General features: G+C 39.4%; 1 protein-coding gene across 2 annotated transcripts in view; it reads right to left on the reverse strand.

Moving 5' to 3' along the window:
• Positions 1-15,811, reverse strand: part of pcnx1 (pecanex 1) — a 43,119-nt gene that overhangs the window by 16,325 nt on the left and 10,983 nt on the right. The window contains exons 4-14 of one of the 2 annotated variants that reach the window (XM_055158051.1): positions 14,714-14,750; positions 13,567-13,629; positions 11,873-13,483; positions 10,180-10,309; positions 8,623-8,819; positions 5,350-5,443; positions 4,869-4,926; positions 3,539-3,753; positions 2,793-2,946; positions 2,285-2,317; positions 821-992 (exon numbers count right to left, since the gene is read on the reverse strand). In XM_055158051.1, coding sequence (XP_055014026.1) covers positions 821-992; positions 2,285-2,317; positions 2,793-2,946; positions 3,539-3,753; positions 4,869-4,926; positions 5,350-5,443; positions 8,623-8,819; positions 10,180-10,309; positions 11,873-13,483; positions 13,567-13,629; positions 14,714-14,750 — 2,764 coding nt within the window. The remainder of the gene's footprint in view (positions 1-820; positions 993-2,284; positions 2,318-2,792; positions 2,947-3,538; positions 3,754-4,868; positions 4,927-5,349; positions 5,444-8,622; positions 8,820-10,179; positions 10,310-11,872; positions 13,484-13,566; positions 13,630-14,713; positions 14,751-15,811) is intronic. The other variant, XM_055158055.1, reaches the window with a different exon arrangement.

Here is a 15,811-nt window from a genome sequence, read left to right on the forward strand (position 1 = left end):
TTACAAGGTAACAAATTATAAGAAGTCCAACATGAAGAGCAATGGTTGACTTAAAATAACAGCTGCACCATTTTATTTGTTCCATGGCTTCATATGCCAAAAATGACGGTATTAAATAGTGATGCATTTTGGCTCAGTAAATGTGTGAAAAGTCCCCAGCCAGACAGCTCAATCCAAGTTTTCCGGTCTGAAGGGAAGAAAGTAATAATTCACCTACAAATATTAAATTTGTAGGTGATTCTCAGGACCAGTGAGAAACACGCTGTCCTCTCATTGACTTTAGGTGATACTGCTGCAGTTTATTTCTGGAACAGGGTTAAGTTTGGAATTCTAGGACACAAGTTTTTATAGGAATATGCCCAGTTGGCTGTTTCCCATAAAGTTGTGGTAGTGGCAGTAGTAGTGGTAGTAGTAATAGTAGCGGTAGCAGTAGTAGTAAAAGTAGTAACAGTACAAGTAGTAGCATTAGTAGTAGTAGAAGCAGCAGCAGCAGTAATAGCAGCGGTAGTGTTAGGTAGTAGTGGTAGTAGTAGTACTAGCAGTAGTAATACTAGTTGCAGTAGTAGTAATAATAGCAGTAATAGCAGTAGTAATAGCAGTAGTAATAGCAGTAGTAGCAGTAGTTGCAGCAGAAGCAGAGGCATTATTAATAGAAGTAGTAGTCATGCTTTTTACTTGTGCCAAATGTATAATGCTAATTCAAATAATTTATATTGGAATAAATTATCATTGTTTTTGCTCTGACCCAGTAACTGCCAGCTAGTCCCAATGCAGACATCTCAGACTAAGCTTACAGGCCTTGGGGGGTAGATGTACGCACCAATGACAAGGTCCCGGGCCGATCCCAGGATGAGGGAGCTGGTGAGGGCCACACCATACAGAGTGAAGCGCGAGGAGGTGGTTCTGGTGCTGCCATAATCCAGCAGCCAAATGAGGCCACAGCACAGGCAGAAGTAGACCGGCCGACTGTACGCAATGATACGGTTATGGCCCTGAGGGGAGAGGACGACTGGTTAGAGCATATATAGCACATAGCATATATTAGATTTTTATATTAGATTTTTACTAGTATATAAATGAAAAGTTGTGAGTTAATTGAGCAACTTTAAAGGGATTATATTACTAGTTTTTTGTATTTATGTTATAAAATTCCTCATCTAAAACCTACGTGGAGTTGTGTTTTGTTTTATCCACATATGTTCAATACACCAACCCTGCATATTTAGGCTGCGTAATTCAAACGAAAACCACCTTCCGATGTCCTGTGTTTTTAAACTCCATACACCTTCACTAGAATCATTTGGATGATTTCATCCCTGGAATTACCAATCTCTACTGAACTAAAGGTATTTTGAGTTTGTGTGAATGAAACAAAGCACAACTAAATTATGTTTTGGATAAGGAAATTGCATTCTAACATGGCTTAAAGCTCACAAGAGACAATTTTGCGTAATATAGGAACTTTAAGAATATCTTTCAAGGTATACAAGGTATTCAAGATCAGGTATGCTCTATAGCTATATAGCCCCACACATGAAGTCCAATGAACAGAGAGAGGAGAAACATTTGGGCTCCTATAATATATAACAGTTTCATTCTTTTTTTTAATATACTTTACTTTTTAACGACTCAAATTCTTTAAAAGGTTATGTTTGATTCGTCAGCTACAAATAAAGTCGGCAAGATGTACTGACCAAAATACAATATTATTTATGTATAAAAAAGTGATTCATAATTATTAGTTTTTCTTTATATACACTGTAATTAAATACAGTGCTTAATGTAAAAAAGATATATACAGCTCGCCTGCAGAGAAAAGGTCTTTGTGTTGCTATCGCCCCATAGGGAGTTCACACACTATTAAACTAAACAGGCACGATTTACTGTTGGTGTCACTGATGTCAAGACAAAGATGGTGTTTTCTTGGAGGTAAAATGAGGTGAAGAACACAAATACAGAAAAAGATAAGAAGAGAGAGAGAGAGATGAGGATACAGTGACAAAGAGCAAAGCTGTGGTCTTGACTCTGGCCCGGGTTATTTAAAGCTTGTGCCTGCAGCAGAGCGGAACAGCATTAATAAAAGACGCAGTTTCAGAGGAGGCCACTGACGCAAGGGAGGCAGGACAACACAACACAGCAAAGATGAGAAGAGGAAACATTTATAGTCTGAAAGGGCCAAAAGACTGGATAAAAAGAGAAGTAAGTGGAGGTTTTGTCTAGCTCTGTGAATAACATGTTTAGTGAATATAAATACAGCTATAAAGCAAAAGATAATACTACTTACATGACGAGGTGAAGAGGAGTCTGGTTGAACACTCTAGGGAAAAAATACATAAATTGGATCCAGTGCAATCTCAAAATGACCAGCAGTTATTATTTGTAGAAACATATTTTAGATTGCTGGTTTTAAAATTATTGGAGGACCCTGATTTAAACCCTTATCTAAATAAAAAGAATAAATTAATTAATAAATAAAATAAAATAAATAAATAAACTAATAATTAAATAAACAGAAAAAAATCTACAAAGCTCAGTTAATGGTGCATTGCACAACTTTTCTGCTGGAAGGTCTGCCACCCGCTTGTCTCTCGTTATTGCTCCCATTAAAATGTTACGCAATGTATCTTTAATTTGCAACGCAATTAATTTTATGTGATTCAAATATGCTGGTTCAAATGGGTTAAAGAATGAATCCTTGCAGTATTTCTATGCCATTTTGAGGTGCAGACACAGTTTTAAGCAGGATAAATCAGGATTTTTCGTTCCCCATCCCTATACATTATTCATTTTACCTTCAACAGTGAGTATTGGCAGCTTGCGATGACAAGGCAGAACTGAAAGACCCAGATGTCGGTGAAGAAGCCATTGACGAGCAGCACTGAGCCCAGAAAGGCCACGAGGACGGCCAGAACCACAGCCAAAATGTTTTCTAACACCTCCCTATTCCTGTAACACAACACAGAGCCAATGATAACAGAGTCCAATACAAAGAAGGGGATGTAGTATGTTTAGTTAAGTAATTTAGTTTTTGTATTTTAGTTTTCTCTAGAATTTAAGCCACTATTTTTTAACATTTTTTTTTTTTACTTTTTTTTAAGACGATAAACACATCAGGTAAAAATCCTACAGTGTATAGTGATATAGTAGTGACATAAGACACAAGAGATTCACCATTGTCAATTATCAACATTCAATTAGTCGCATATGCAATTTAAGTTTTAATTCTCGCAAAGATAAACAGGCAAACTTGGTAAGGGCATTGAAAATATGATACCAAATTAAAGCTTTTATATGAATAGATGCAGAGATAATCCTTACAGTGTTATTTTTAGCTACTATATACTGAAGGTTGACAGCCAGGGAAGACCAAAAGGAAATGGCAGCATCAAACAAGTTTTGTGTTTGGTATATATAAATTTTTTTTTATTAAATATCATACATTTTAGAGCAGTAAATTATTTTTAAAAATTGAACTGAATTTCCATACAAGTATTTATCTAGCCATCTATCCATCCATCTAAACAATAGAATGCAGTACCTATCAAACAGAGCGAGCAGAGTGAGGCGATCGAAGTGGAGGCCGACCCACAGGTACGGCAGCAGCCACAGTCTGTAGTACTGTCTGGCCTTCGCTGCCGCAGAGGAGGAGGCGTCGCCCTGTCCCAGAGGAGCGTCCTTTAGCTCCGGGCTCAAGTCTCCATCCTGCTGCTCCAACAGCTCCGGGTCCATGGTCAACAGGCGGTTCAGACGGATCTGTCACAGGGAGGGTCAAAGGGAGACATGTGGTAAAAAATGTACTGTGGGATAGATGTGAATGATTGGTGGAATGTACAGTATGCTATGAATTATATTTGGATATCATCAAAATTACCTGGGGGTGTGATCCTAACTGTATGGTCTTCTCTGTCTGAGGCTTTATTAGACTTTGATCTGTGCTTTATTTTAGCATAATCTCACTATAAAGAACTGACTTAGCCGGAACTACAACAGGTGACCTGATTTGTGCACCAATGCGAGATTGCACACCATGAACAGTAGTATTGATCACAGGCTCATCAAAATGTGCTGTTTAAATTCATTTTGCATGTTTTCTTTAGCGTTCAGACTATATTAAGACTTTTTCCCTGTGTTTGCTAATCCATGCATTGTATCCCCATGGTAACTCCTAAACATTCCACCATTAGAGATACATATATAACACCCCCAGAGTGACTGCAACATATCAGTTTGTACACACTGTGTCCGCCTTCCCTTCCTCCCTTTTCCTAATACACTGTCCTGCTAAATTAAGATGTCTAAAAATAAAACACAATTAAATATTTTGATAATACATAATGTGATGAGACAGCAGAAAATTGACAAGAGAAAAGGGCCATTTCAATGAGTAACAAATGGCAATACTGAATTTCTCATTTTAAAATGTATTTTTTGGATTGTTTTATGATGAAATGTGTTTTAAGAACTGTAAATAATTGCCTAAGGTTTGATTTGACACAAGACAGTAAAGAAGAGTTAAATGTAAAAATGTGTAAGAATCTAATACCAGCATTTTAACCGGATAAGGCCCGCTCCTCCCACTCTTTACCATCTGGAGGCTCAGTGCAAAACCGTTATCAAGGTTGAAGCAAATAATAAAATCACACATTTGAGATTTTCTAGACTCCAGATTGCAAACATTAGAAGAATTCAAAGGGCAGGAAGTAAAGTGGCAAAACAGACAATGTAGCAAAAATAAATTCTTCTCAAACTAATTGCATATTATTATATAACTACTTATTCACTATCTACTATCAAAACTGTGAATCTAAATGCACAATAGCACAGATCCCAGTTAAAGCAAATAAGTATGTGTGTATTTTGGTACTCACCAGGTCATGAGGATAAAAGCGAACTGAGGTAGAACTGGAGAGGTGGGAGTCTGTGTCCCTGCAAGACATAAAACAGAACAGTAATTTCTTTTTATTTGAAATTATTGAATCATATGATTAATTTCCACTAACAGAAAAATAAACAGGCAAAATCTAGTTCCTAAATGTCTTTATAGTGTTGGTGTGAATATATGTTTCTTATGTGATGGTATAAGAACTTTTATCTGGATGCTACTACTACTACTACTACTACAACTTACTACTTATTACTTATTATATTACAGCAGTTAAATTAGCCTGTCTTGTACGCTATAAAAACATGGTCTGTCTTCTTGTACTCAATTGTAAGTATTTGTTCTCTTATCAATACTAGGAAATCCATTAAATCCATTAAATCATCTTTCAATCTTGGTAACTCATTAAATAAAAATCATTACTCAAAATTACTTTCAAAGCCATATACATTAAGAGGTTTACTTACCATACATTATTTGATGCTCTTCTAGTTGCAGGTTCAAAGTTGACCAAAGACATGTCACAGCCACCAGCTTCATACAAAGATGGAGTGATCTTTCCTATAAAATGAAAGCACGCAAAAGTAAATAAAACATACCAAAGAAAACAACTTTAGCTTATTTTGACAGTGACCATTGTTCCTTTTACAGCTCTGTCATTAATTGAAAACTACTAACACATAAACATTTTCAACCATGCGAAGCATTTAAAGGTGTACTGTGCACATTTTTAGTGTAAGGTCTGCCACTTGCTCGTCTCCATGGAAATGTTTTTGCTTTGTTTAGAATGTTCCACAGTGTAGATTAAACCTATCTATCACGAGGAAGACAAGCAGCTCACAGCACCGTGCCATATTACAATTCAGATGTCACCCCTATATACAGAAGTATTTTTGTATTTTTTAACAATAGAAACATTTGTAATTTATCAATAGATGGATAGATGGATATGTTTAGTGTCATACTATGGAACATTGCAGGAAAACCAACAGCATGTCCATGGAGACAAGCAGGTACCGGACCCTCCACGAGAAAAGTTGCACAGCACACCTTTAATAATTTTATCACATTTGGTAAATATTCAAGTATATGGTAAATCTCAAAGCCATTCCTTCCTTAACTTACAATAAAATAAATACATTTCAGCAACTTAACAACTGATAGAGATGAATCTGCAAGGTCACGTAGGGTTGCCTTTTATGATATGGATTAACTTTATTATCCAAATTATCAAAAATAAACATTCAGTGTAACATCACTGGCTCCATAAAACACATTCAAACTGCAGGCAGATCTTGTTTTGAGTGCAGAGCGGTCAATAAGACTAGACAGAAAAAACAAGCTCCAAAAACTTCAAGAGCTAAATTTGTCTTAACTCGACAGACTGTGGCTTTCAAATAAAACTGCCCAGTGTTTCCTCTTGTGGCTGAAAATGTCATTCGCCTAGCACCTGGATCACAACGACTGATGAGAGAAACAGGAAAAGTAATAAAGGTATCCATGGCAACACCATTCCCATTTAAAACTAATGAAGTCCTGATTGCTCTAGACGTTTAGGGCTTCTTGTTTTTAATACTGAAAGGCCATTACGTGTGTTGGGAAAAATGACAGGAAAGTTGTGCAGAACTGGGTTGCTGGCACTAGATAAAGAAGCAAGAGCAAACAAAACAACAAGGCAAACCAAAAGCCAATGGGAACATTCTTCATTCAATATTGTATTAAGAGAAAGAAAGGATTTGATGGTGTTAAAGGCATATGGAAGCAGTTTGAGTAGTTTAAAATGTTATGAATCCTGCAAGAAATACTACTTCTACTTCTTCAAATACAAAACAATACAATACTAGTACAAGTACTAGTAGTACTACCACAAAAATCTACTAGTATCACTTCTTAGGGCCCATATTAAGCTATTTTCTGATCTATGTAACAATGTTGTTTCCTCATCACAAACATATCTGGTGTTGTGTTTTCATTAACACAAAAACCCTGCATATTTAGGCTGTATTCTTCTATCAAACTTAAAACACTCTTTCCACCTTGTGATGTCATGTGCTAATACAGGAATTGCTCCATGGTGTTTTTAAACTCCATACACCTACACTAGAATCATTTGGATAATTTCAGACTTGGAATCCAAGCTGTACTTAAGGTAAAAGTTAGCTATTAATTTAAAAACTACCACTACACGACATCACAAGGTGGAACATATAATTTTGAGCTTTGTAGAAGTAGACAGACAGGATTATTCAAACGTGTGAATGAAACAAAATCCAACTCCAGGTATGTTTTTGAGGAGGTAACAGCATTCTAACATGACTTAAACCTCACAAGAGTCCATTTGTGTAATATAGGACCTAAAACTAGATTAAAAACTAGAAACCATTACCAAAGTTGTTGGGTAACTGATGATTATTTTTCCGAATAAATCAAGATATTCTTAAATTATAAAAAGTGAATGTTTTGGAGTCAGTATAGTTCAGCAATTATTCAATTACTACTAAATTAGATAACTTGCTTAACCCTAATACAGTTTAATTTAGAGACTTTGTTGATAAATATTATTACAAAGAAAAGAGTATTTTCTTCGTGTAATGTATAACACAGTCACCAGATGCTTTGTTATAATACTTTAAGTTTTCAAAAAGGTCAAAAAGAAAACATGGAAGCAAAATCGGCAGATCTTACAGTGGGCCATTCTTCTAGTTTGAAGGAAAGCAAAATCTTCCCAGAATTTGGAGCATCACAATCCATCATATGACAGAAAACTACAGAGGCACTCAGCGGAGTCTCAGTAAGATTTATGCCTTCTCCAAAACACTAATTCATTTACACAGATTTTCACAAGAGACGAGGAAAAACCAGCAAGGCAATCATTGATAATCTCTTGTACATAATGTTGTAAGAGAAAGTCCCAGCAGCTGAGGCTCTGGCCCTGTCAGTCAGGACAAGTATTGGCTACAGACACAATATCACAGACACAGAGAGAAGTGGAGCATGAAAGAGTGACCGAACAGAAATCACCAACCATGAATAATACCACAGCACTGCGCAATACTCAAGCCACCATCTCCATCTAACTCTGTACTGGGACGAGGACGATAATGTAGCAACCTAAAATACACTGATTAAATGTGTGCTCATTACTTGGCAGAGAACTGCAAAAGATTGTATAAAAGTGTAACAGAAAGCATAAAACTGAACCATACAACCAGTGACATAACACAATACCTCTACATGAGATGTGAGCTAAATCAACAAACATAAATACATAAAAATCAACACATATACAAATATATATATATAAATCTATATTATAAAGGAATTGCTGGCTTAGGGTTTCACAGTATATCACAACTGAATCAAAATCACAATTTCAGTTGCTAGAGGGCAAAGGCTGCAAATAATTATAAACTGCTAAGAACAAAGCATCCTGCTTTTAATCGAAAACATCTTGCTGTATCTGTAGTTTAGGCCAGCTCATACTCAGCTCATACAACTCTGAAGTTGTGTACTATGTGCACTCCTTTCTACTTTTGATAGCAAATATAATCACTAAAGAAACACTTAAGAAAAATCCAATACGATTTCTCTCTAAATATGTGCAGCCCTACTAAGGCAGCATCATAAATTGTAGCCAAACAAAATAGATATAGCTGCCCAGTGCCCAGTCAGAGATACAAGCAGAATCGGAGTACAGGCAAATAAGCTTAAATCAATGGGAATATGGAAGTCCAAAGTACCAAAGTCATCCTGCAGGCTGGTGGCACCCACGGTGGAGGCCTTGTCCTGGGACCCCTCCAGTTGGGTGCTCCCATTCCTGGCCAGCAGGGAGGTGCTTGCGCTCAGCACAGTCACCTGGGAGGAGGTCCTGGAGGGCTGGCTTTTGGCCTGGGAGGAGCAGAGGGGCTGGGCTTGAAGGCTCAGAGCCTCCTGGAGACTGAGAGAGGGAGAGCAAGGAGGTGAGAGGAAAGTGGACCCATCAGGGGCCATAAGGGGAGAGGGGGTATGCAGGGGGTACATGTGAAAAGGCTCATGGGAAAGATAGTGTGATGATATGAGATAATGGCGTAAGACTAGAGACATGTAATTGTTCAAATGTAAAGTGTGTTTATATTTGACAGTCCTTTTAACACCGTCTAATTTATGCATTTTCACACTTCGTTTGTTTAGGTTTAGTGATTGCTGCAGGTAAAGAATATGAATTTGTCCAATGAGTCATCCATGATTTTACAGGGGTTTTTACATCTAATAGAGCAGCTTGGTTTCATGTCACTGCCAAGTGCCAATTAATTTCACTGTCAGGCATAAATAAATCTGTGTATGTTCTGATACTGATAACAATGCAAATGTATGCATTTTGTTACTTTCATCTACAAAGAAAATAGTAGGGAATTATTCAAAGAGACACATATACATATATATTTGTTTTACATGCTTTGGGGAGGGGGGTCTTGTTAAAAGCATTTAAAGAATTGAGAATATTAACAAAAGCATTAATTCATAATAAACACATTACATGTATGTATAGTGTATATGGATATCACTGATTCAGATAAAGTCCAACACTATCTGAAATGAGGCAGTGAAAGAAGGGAGAATGATGAGGGATCAAGGAGCCATGTTGTATTTTGGGGAATATTGAGCGCTGGCTGGCCGCTCGTTTGTTTTTCTTGGGCTTAGAATTTGTTGGTTAAGACCTTGATCAGAAACTTCAGTGAGTCTTGGCCAGAGACGATCATCAGACCTCAGAGGGTGCAGTGTAGGTTTAGTAATTTAAACTTTGAAACTTTATGTATTTTACAGAGAGGGGAGTGCCATTAGAATTCTTGTATTTGGACTCTAGTTAACATTGATGCTGGACCATATTCAGATTTAGAAATGTTTGTCTTTTTGCTTGTGGAAAACAGGTTCATATTGTGCTGCTAAAACGAGAAGGACAATCTGGAATCAACATTTCTTTTACATATTTGGTGCAAATTTTACTAAAAAAATAACATGTCTGTTATGATAATCAGCAAACCATGCAAGAGAAGGCCACAAAATTAGTCAACCACTGTTAAAAAGAAAGTCTTAAGATGAAGATGAAAAAAGAATGAATATTGAAAAAAATGGAGGAAATAAGATCTGTCCAGAGAGCAGAATAAGCTCCACAAAGCCCCAGTATGCATGAGCAAAGTCTCAAACCGGACCACAGCGATGGAAGGGATAAAGATAAAGTTTAAAAGAAAATAAAGGTGGTAGTTGTCCATCTGGCAGCATGCTCACACCAGGCATCCCAGGCTCCATGCAGGGTTTACCTGAGAGGGGATCCAATCAGAGACGAGGGGGGCGTGGGGTTACTGCCTGCATTGTGACGCCTTCGGACAGCCTGCCGACGAAACGTGCTACGCTCACGACGAAATACCACTGTCTCCTCGCTGCCCTGGGCTGGTGCAGTGACAGACACACGAACAAAGTCAGTGTGTAACTACAAGCGTCTTTCAGTGGCTCATACTATGTATATGTCAGAAGAAGGTATGTTCAAATTTTCTGTATAGTTTTACCAAGATTTAAAAGAAAGCATTTAAAGGAACACCATGCATCTTTTCAGGTAGAGGATCCACCAACTGAATGTCTCCATAGAGATGTTACTGCTATGCCATAAAACGTATCTATATTACATTTAGTAAATTACAAGTATTTTTATTGCTTAAAAATGCCATAAAAGCATGTGTTTTCCTTGTCAGCTCAGTCTCCACAGATCTGACCTGTAACTTGGCCTGGCCTCACTTCCTTGGAAATGTATACATTTAATGCAAAGTGGTAGAAAATCTAAAGAAAGCTAAGACATCTCCATGGAAACAAGCAGTTCGCGTACCCTCCACCAGAAATGTTACACAGTGAACCTTTAAGATGACAAACCTGATTTAACATTTGCACACAATTGCCATTCATATCATCTTTGCAAAATACAATACTTGCTGAAATTAGTCCTGGATTAGTAATAATCTGAAGAAAGTTCATCTTCACTTTGCAGATACAATTATTTTTCATAAATAAAACTTCAAACATATATTATGGATGTCTAGCTGCTGTTATCATAATATTCAAATCAGGTTTCCAAATAACATGAGATATGATGCTCCAAATAAATCTAATTATTATGGCATTTCTAATTATATAAAATATCCTTGGGTTATAGGTTTATTGCTTTCACCAAGCAGCCCATGAGTTAATGTCCTTTGTGGTTATTTGTCAGCAATATTAGCCGCTAGTTAGACAGGAACACATACAAGCTACCAGAAAAAAAAAAAATGAAAAAAAAAATTACTTAAAAGAAACAAAACAAAGTACGCCAAGTTCAGAAATTAAATTTTAGGACCAAAAATGGTGAAATACTAGGTTATTAAAAAAGAAAAATTTTCTCTGAATTCTGTAAATAATCTCCACATGAAATCGTTTCACCTTACTCATTGCTTTACAAAGAACCAAGATTCAAAAAAACATTTAAAATCGGTACAATACACAATTCAAAGTGCATATTCCAAACCAAATATTTCTGATTTATTAAAAAGCCAACATGTAGTATTAGGTGAGTACCATCATGCACAGGTATTACCAGGCACAAATAAGTAGGTCAATATGAATCCAGAGGAAATCCTGGCTATAGACTTCAAGAATGTGTGCTATGGATGCACTACAGCTCTAATAAGAGAGCAGCTGTTTGTCTAACCTCAGCACAAAGCACACAGTGTCCATGATGGTAACAGTCACACACGCAGCACACTGGGTCAGGCCTGTCACTCCATGGTAACGCTCCATAGTTACACCATGGTTACCCCAAATACAGCAGCCACCAGCTAAACCACAATCCAATCTGTCATGCTCACTAAGAAAACATGTAAACTGTTAAGCATATTATAACCACTAATGTGACTGCTGTGCATCTCCTGAACAACATCACAACAGAGCAACAGAGGCCATTGGTGTAGGACAGTGTGTGGCACGTACCTCTCAGAGAAGCACTTGCAGCGTCCTGGGGCTCCGCAAGGCTCTGGTTTGGCAGGCTGTTCCTAGAGCGCGTCACAGACTCCAGCTGAGAGGCGCGTCCCAATAGAGAGGCCGCATCCAGTACCTCTCCTTCTTTGGCTTCCAGGTCAGACTTTGAGGTGGTGAGGGGGCGGGGCCCAGCTGGAGCCAGGCGTGTAGGGTCATTAAGGCAGGCGGCTGTCCCACTGTCCAAACTCAGCACTCGGGCATGAGTTTTGGCACTGCCCGTGCTGAGGGTGCGCCGTGAGGTGCGCCTCTTTGCACTCACCTCTGATCCTGCAGCTGCCTTCCCTTTGGATGGGCCCCGCGCTGCGCTGTGCTTGGCTTTGAGGGCTCGATAGCGCCCCTCGGGGGAGTGGCAGGAGTGGGACGTGTTGCTGGAGGAGCTGTCTGTGCTCAGATGGTGTGAGCGCCGACTGGAGGCACAGCTCAGTTCGCTGTGGTCACTGGAGTCCTCCTCTCCAGCTCCAGTGAACACAGCACTGCAGGGTTTGACTACGCCCCGCATCGACATGTAGTCTCTGTGGCGGCTAGCATCAAAACTGCTCGCCCTCTTTTTACCTGTCCGTCTGCGCCCACTCCGACCCGCAGACAGAGAGGAAGTCCTTTGAACATTGCTTGACTTTGGTTGAGTTTTGTCTTTACTGTGTTCCTGTTCAGCCCCAGCAGTGGAGCCGTCCGCACTGGTCCTGACCCCAGGCTCGTCCTGAGATGGGATAGAGTCAGCGCGCTCCTGGGCCTCTGGTAGCTCATTAGCGTGTGGGTTTTTATTGGCCTCTCTGCTGAGGCCTCGTGAGCTAATATTACCCAGACTAGAAGTCCTTCCTCCTGGGACAGAGGCGTCGGCTCTGTCCCGCACGCGTTCATCCCCAGACAGAGAGAGCAGGCTCTCCACGTGAGTGGAGCTGGTCTGCTCTGAGTGGAAGCTGCTGACGGTGCTGTTGGTGTCTCTATCTGTGCCACTGCAGTAACTCTCGGTGGAGCCGCTGCTCCGAGTGCTCAGGCTCCTCAGACTGTCCGCGCTGCGCTCTCCTCGATGGGACTTCCCTCCACTCAAATGTTTGCCCCCTATATCACCCTGATACAACCCCGAGCTACCCTCGCCAGCCTCTCGGGAGGCCGAGCGGGCCACTCTGCGGGGCTCTTTGTGCCTGTAACAGTCTAGTCCTGACGTGGAGGCCACAGCGGGCTCCTGCTGGTACAGTCTGTCTGTGTCACACAGACCAGTCCTGTGCGGCCGTGCAGCCTCCAGCTCACACACAGGGTCCAGGCCCCTCCGCGGGGCCAGGTACAGACTGAGGTCTGGCAGAGAAGGGTCAGGAAAAGCTGAGCCTGCTGAACTGGAGGTCCGAGGCAAACCTCGAGATCGGAGCTCTTTCCTGAAAGTTTGTGAGAGGTGAAGAGCCTCTGTGTCGCAGGACGAGTGAGAGAGGCTGAAGTGGAAAGCAGCAGAGGAGCAGGGGTCTGCGGGGTCCCGGGACACTTCTGAGGGGCACAGGGATGTGGAGGGCTGCAGTGAGGCAAAGGAGTCGTTTGGAACAAGGCAGTACATCTTTGTGTCTGACAGCAGATCTGAGGGACAGAGGAGGAAACTGTAAAGTGCTGTTTGAGACAGACAAATAATGTGTTTATGTGAAATAAACACGTTTATTTACCGTGATCGTGGCTGCAGCTTTCCACCAGCGTCAGACTGATGTCGTCCGTCTTTCCCGCATCTCCTGTGAAGATTGAAACAACCAATAAAGGCATGACAGAGCTGATCAATTATTTAGGCCTTTACCACCAGTGCCTCTGTGAACAAGTGCCTGGTCTCTATAAACTCACAGCTGCACCAGCATGAACCTGAAGGCTGGTCTGGAAGACTAATGGTTGTTATAAAGTTGTGCTTAACAATATCAAAGAGAATGGGGTGCAATAATATATGGTGTAAGAAACAATTTTAAGATAACCCTGGAACATTTCAAACAGGTTCATAGCAGCCTGACTATTCTTTTTGAAGATGCTGTGTTTAAATAAGGTGCTGGTGTTGGAGGAGTATTAAAAGTGTAATCCACAGTAAAGCTCTTTTCCACTACATTCTCACTGTTTCCTGTCAGAGCAGACAGCTAATTGGGAGAAGTCTGAATGCAGTCTCTAAATTATTCACACAACACAGCCACCTCTCTTCAACATAAAGTTCAATTGTCCCTGGTCTAAAATATGACATGTGGTCCAACAGAGCTGCATTTCTCAGCTCAGTAGTGTCTGTCAAAAAGATGATCCCAGAAACTCGGGTCAGGGCTGAGTCAGAACACAACTGCCTATGACAAGATTGAGTTTAAAAATAGACATTTTTTCCATATATAGTCATGGGTCTTCTAGGATTTGGTGCAGTATGTAACTTTTCTGGTGGGTCACATTATTCACGTCTCCAGATGTTATGGCTTTGCCTGGAATATTCCACTGTATGGCATTAAAGTATCTATCTTACATATATTTAATTACAGATGCTTTAATGCTCAAAAATATATTGAGAAAGATTTTTTCACTGTGGGCAGGCTTGTCTCTCTATAGATCTGACCTGCAACATGGCCTGGTGCAATATACTGTGGAACATTTTAGAAGAAGGTGACAGACCCTCCACCTATATAGTGTACCTTGTACCTTGTAACTTAAATTGACACATCTTTATAATGTTGGCTTTGTATTATGGTGACTGTAACTCAAACTACAACTTATAAAAAAAGTAAAAGAAAATATAGTGTACAAAAAAGTGTATTTTTATTTCTTGACGTGACTTCATAAAAGTTGCAAATAAATTACCTTTGCTGATTGTTGCTCTTCCGTGAGTGGATATAATCTGAAAGTTAGACAGAGACACTTGTCAAAGCACTTATCTTTGAGTGTTTCATCAAATCAAACAGCCCACTTCCCTCACAGGACTAAATGTCGAGATGACTGAACACAACAAAATCAGTTCAAGTGCAGTCGCCATCATAGAAATCTCTGAAAAGTTTGTGCCTTCTTTTTACTTTTTCACCAGAGAAGAGCTGAGCAGAAGTCAGTGGCACAAGGACACACTGTACAAAGGCCCTCGTGGGGTTTTGGCGGTTAAATTTATCCAGTCGAATCGCACCGCTAAATAACTCTGAATATTAAAGAAGCAATCTGCTGACAGCCGGTAGTGTGAGCATCATGCTAATGAAGACACTCTCTCCCAAATAGGTTTTACACTTCACATAAGAAACTCAAACCTGCAGTCAAGGTAAGTATGCAAGAGGAAAAGGAAAATAAGCTGTCAGAACTCAAATCTAGTGACAGAAAAGTGCAAGGCTGAAAATTAAATGTACTTATACAAATCTGTATATGTGTACCTTATTTGCCACAATCCTTATCTTTCTATATTACTACTGTGTGAGCTACTGCGTCCAAATACTTTCCCTTAATAACAAACAATTTTTTATATTTTGTTGCCATTATAGCCTCAAAAGATAACAAAAGTGTTAAATACATGGTTGTTTATATAGGAATGTAACAATGTAACCAGCAAGAAAATTCATAGGATTTTCATCATTCACTTACTAAAGCTAAAATTCAGTCAAATTGTTCTCTACTGGTCAATTATTAACAATTTACTAAGTGAAGAAAGAAGCCAATGTCATGAGACTGTAAATAAATAAGACTTCCCTGTATACTTTCACATAGTTTGGTTTTCTTCATTTTGTTCATGCAAAATGCATAGGGTCCCAAAGGCTAAAATATTTACTCTGGAAAAGTTATACAAAGTAACATAAAGACCGCAGTTCCTCTACTCTTAAAATAACCCACTTTAAGTGCACTGGGGTTTCCAAGATGCTGACCAATCGTCTGTAAACAAGAAAAACATTTGGATCTACATTGTGCCAATCACAACACTGCAGA

This window comes from Boleophthalmus pectinirostris, unplaced genomic scaffold, assembly GCF_026225935.1.
Source record: "Boleophthalmus pectinirostris isolate CB_2022bp ecotype Guang Dong unplaced genomic scaffold, ASM2622593v1 HiC_scaffold_10, whole genome shotgun sequence".
Taxonomy (NCBI): domain Eukaryota; kingdom Metazoa; phylum Chordata; class Actinopteri; order Gobiiformes; family Gobiidae; genus Boleophthalmus; species Boleophthalmus pectinirostris.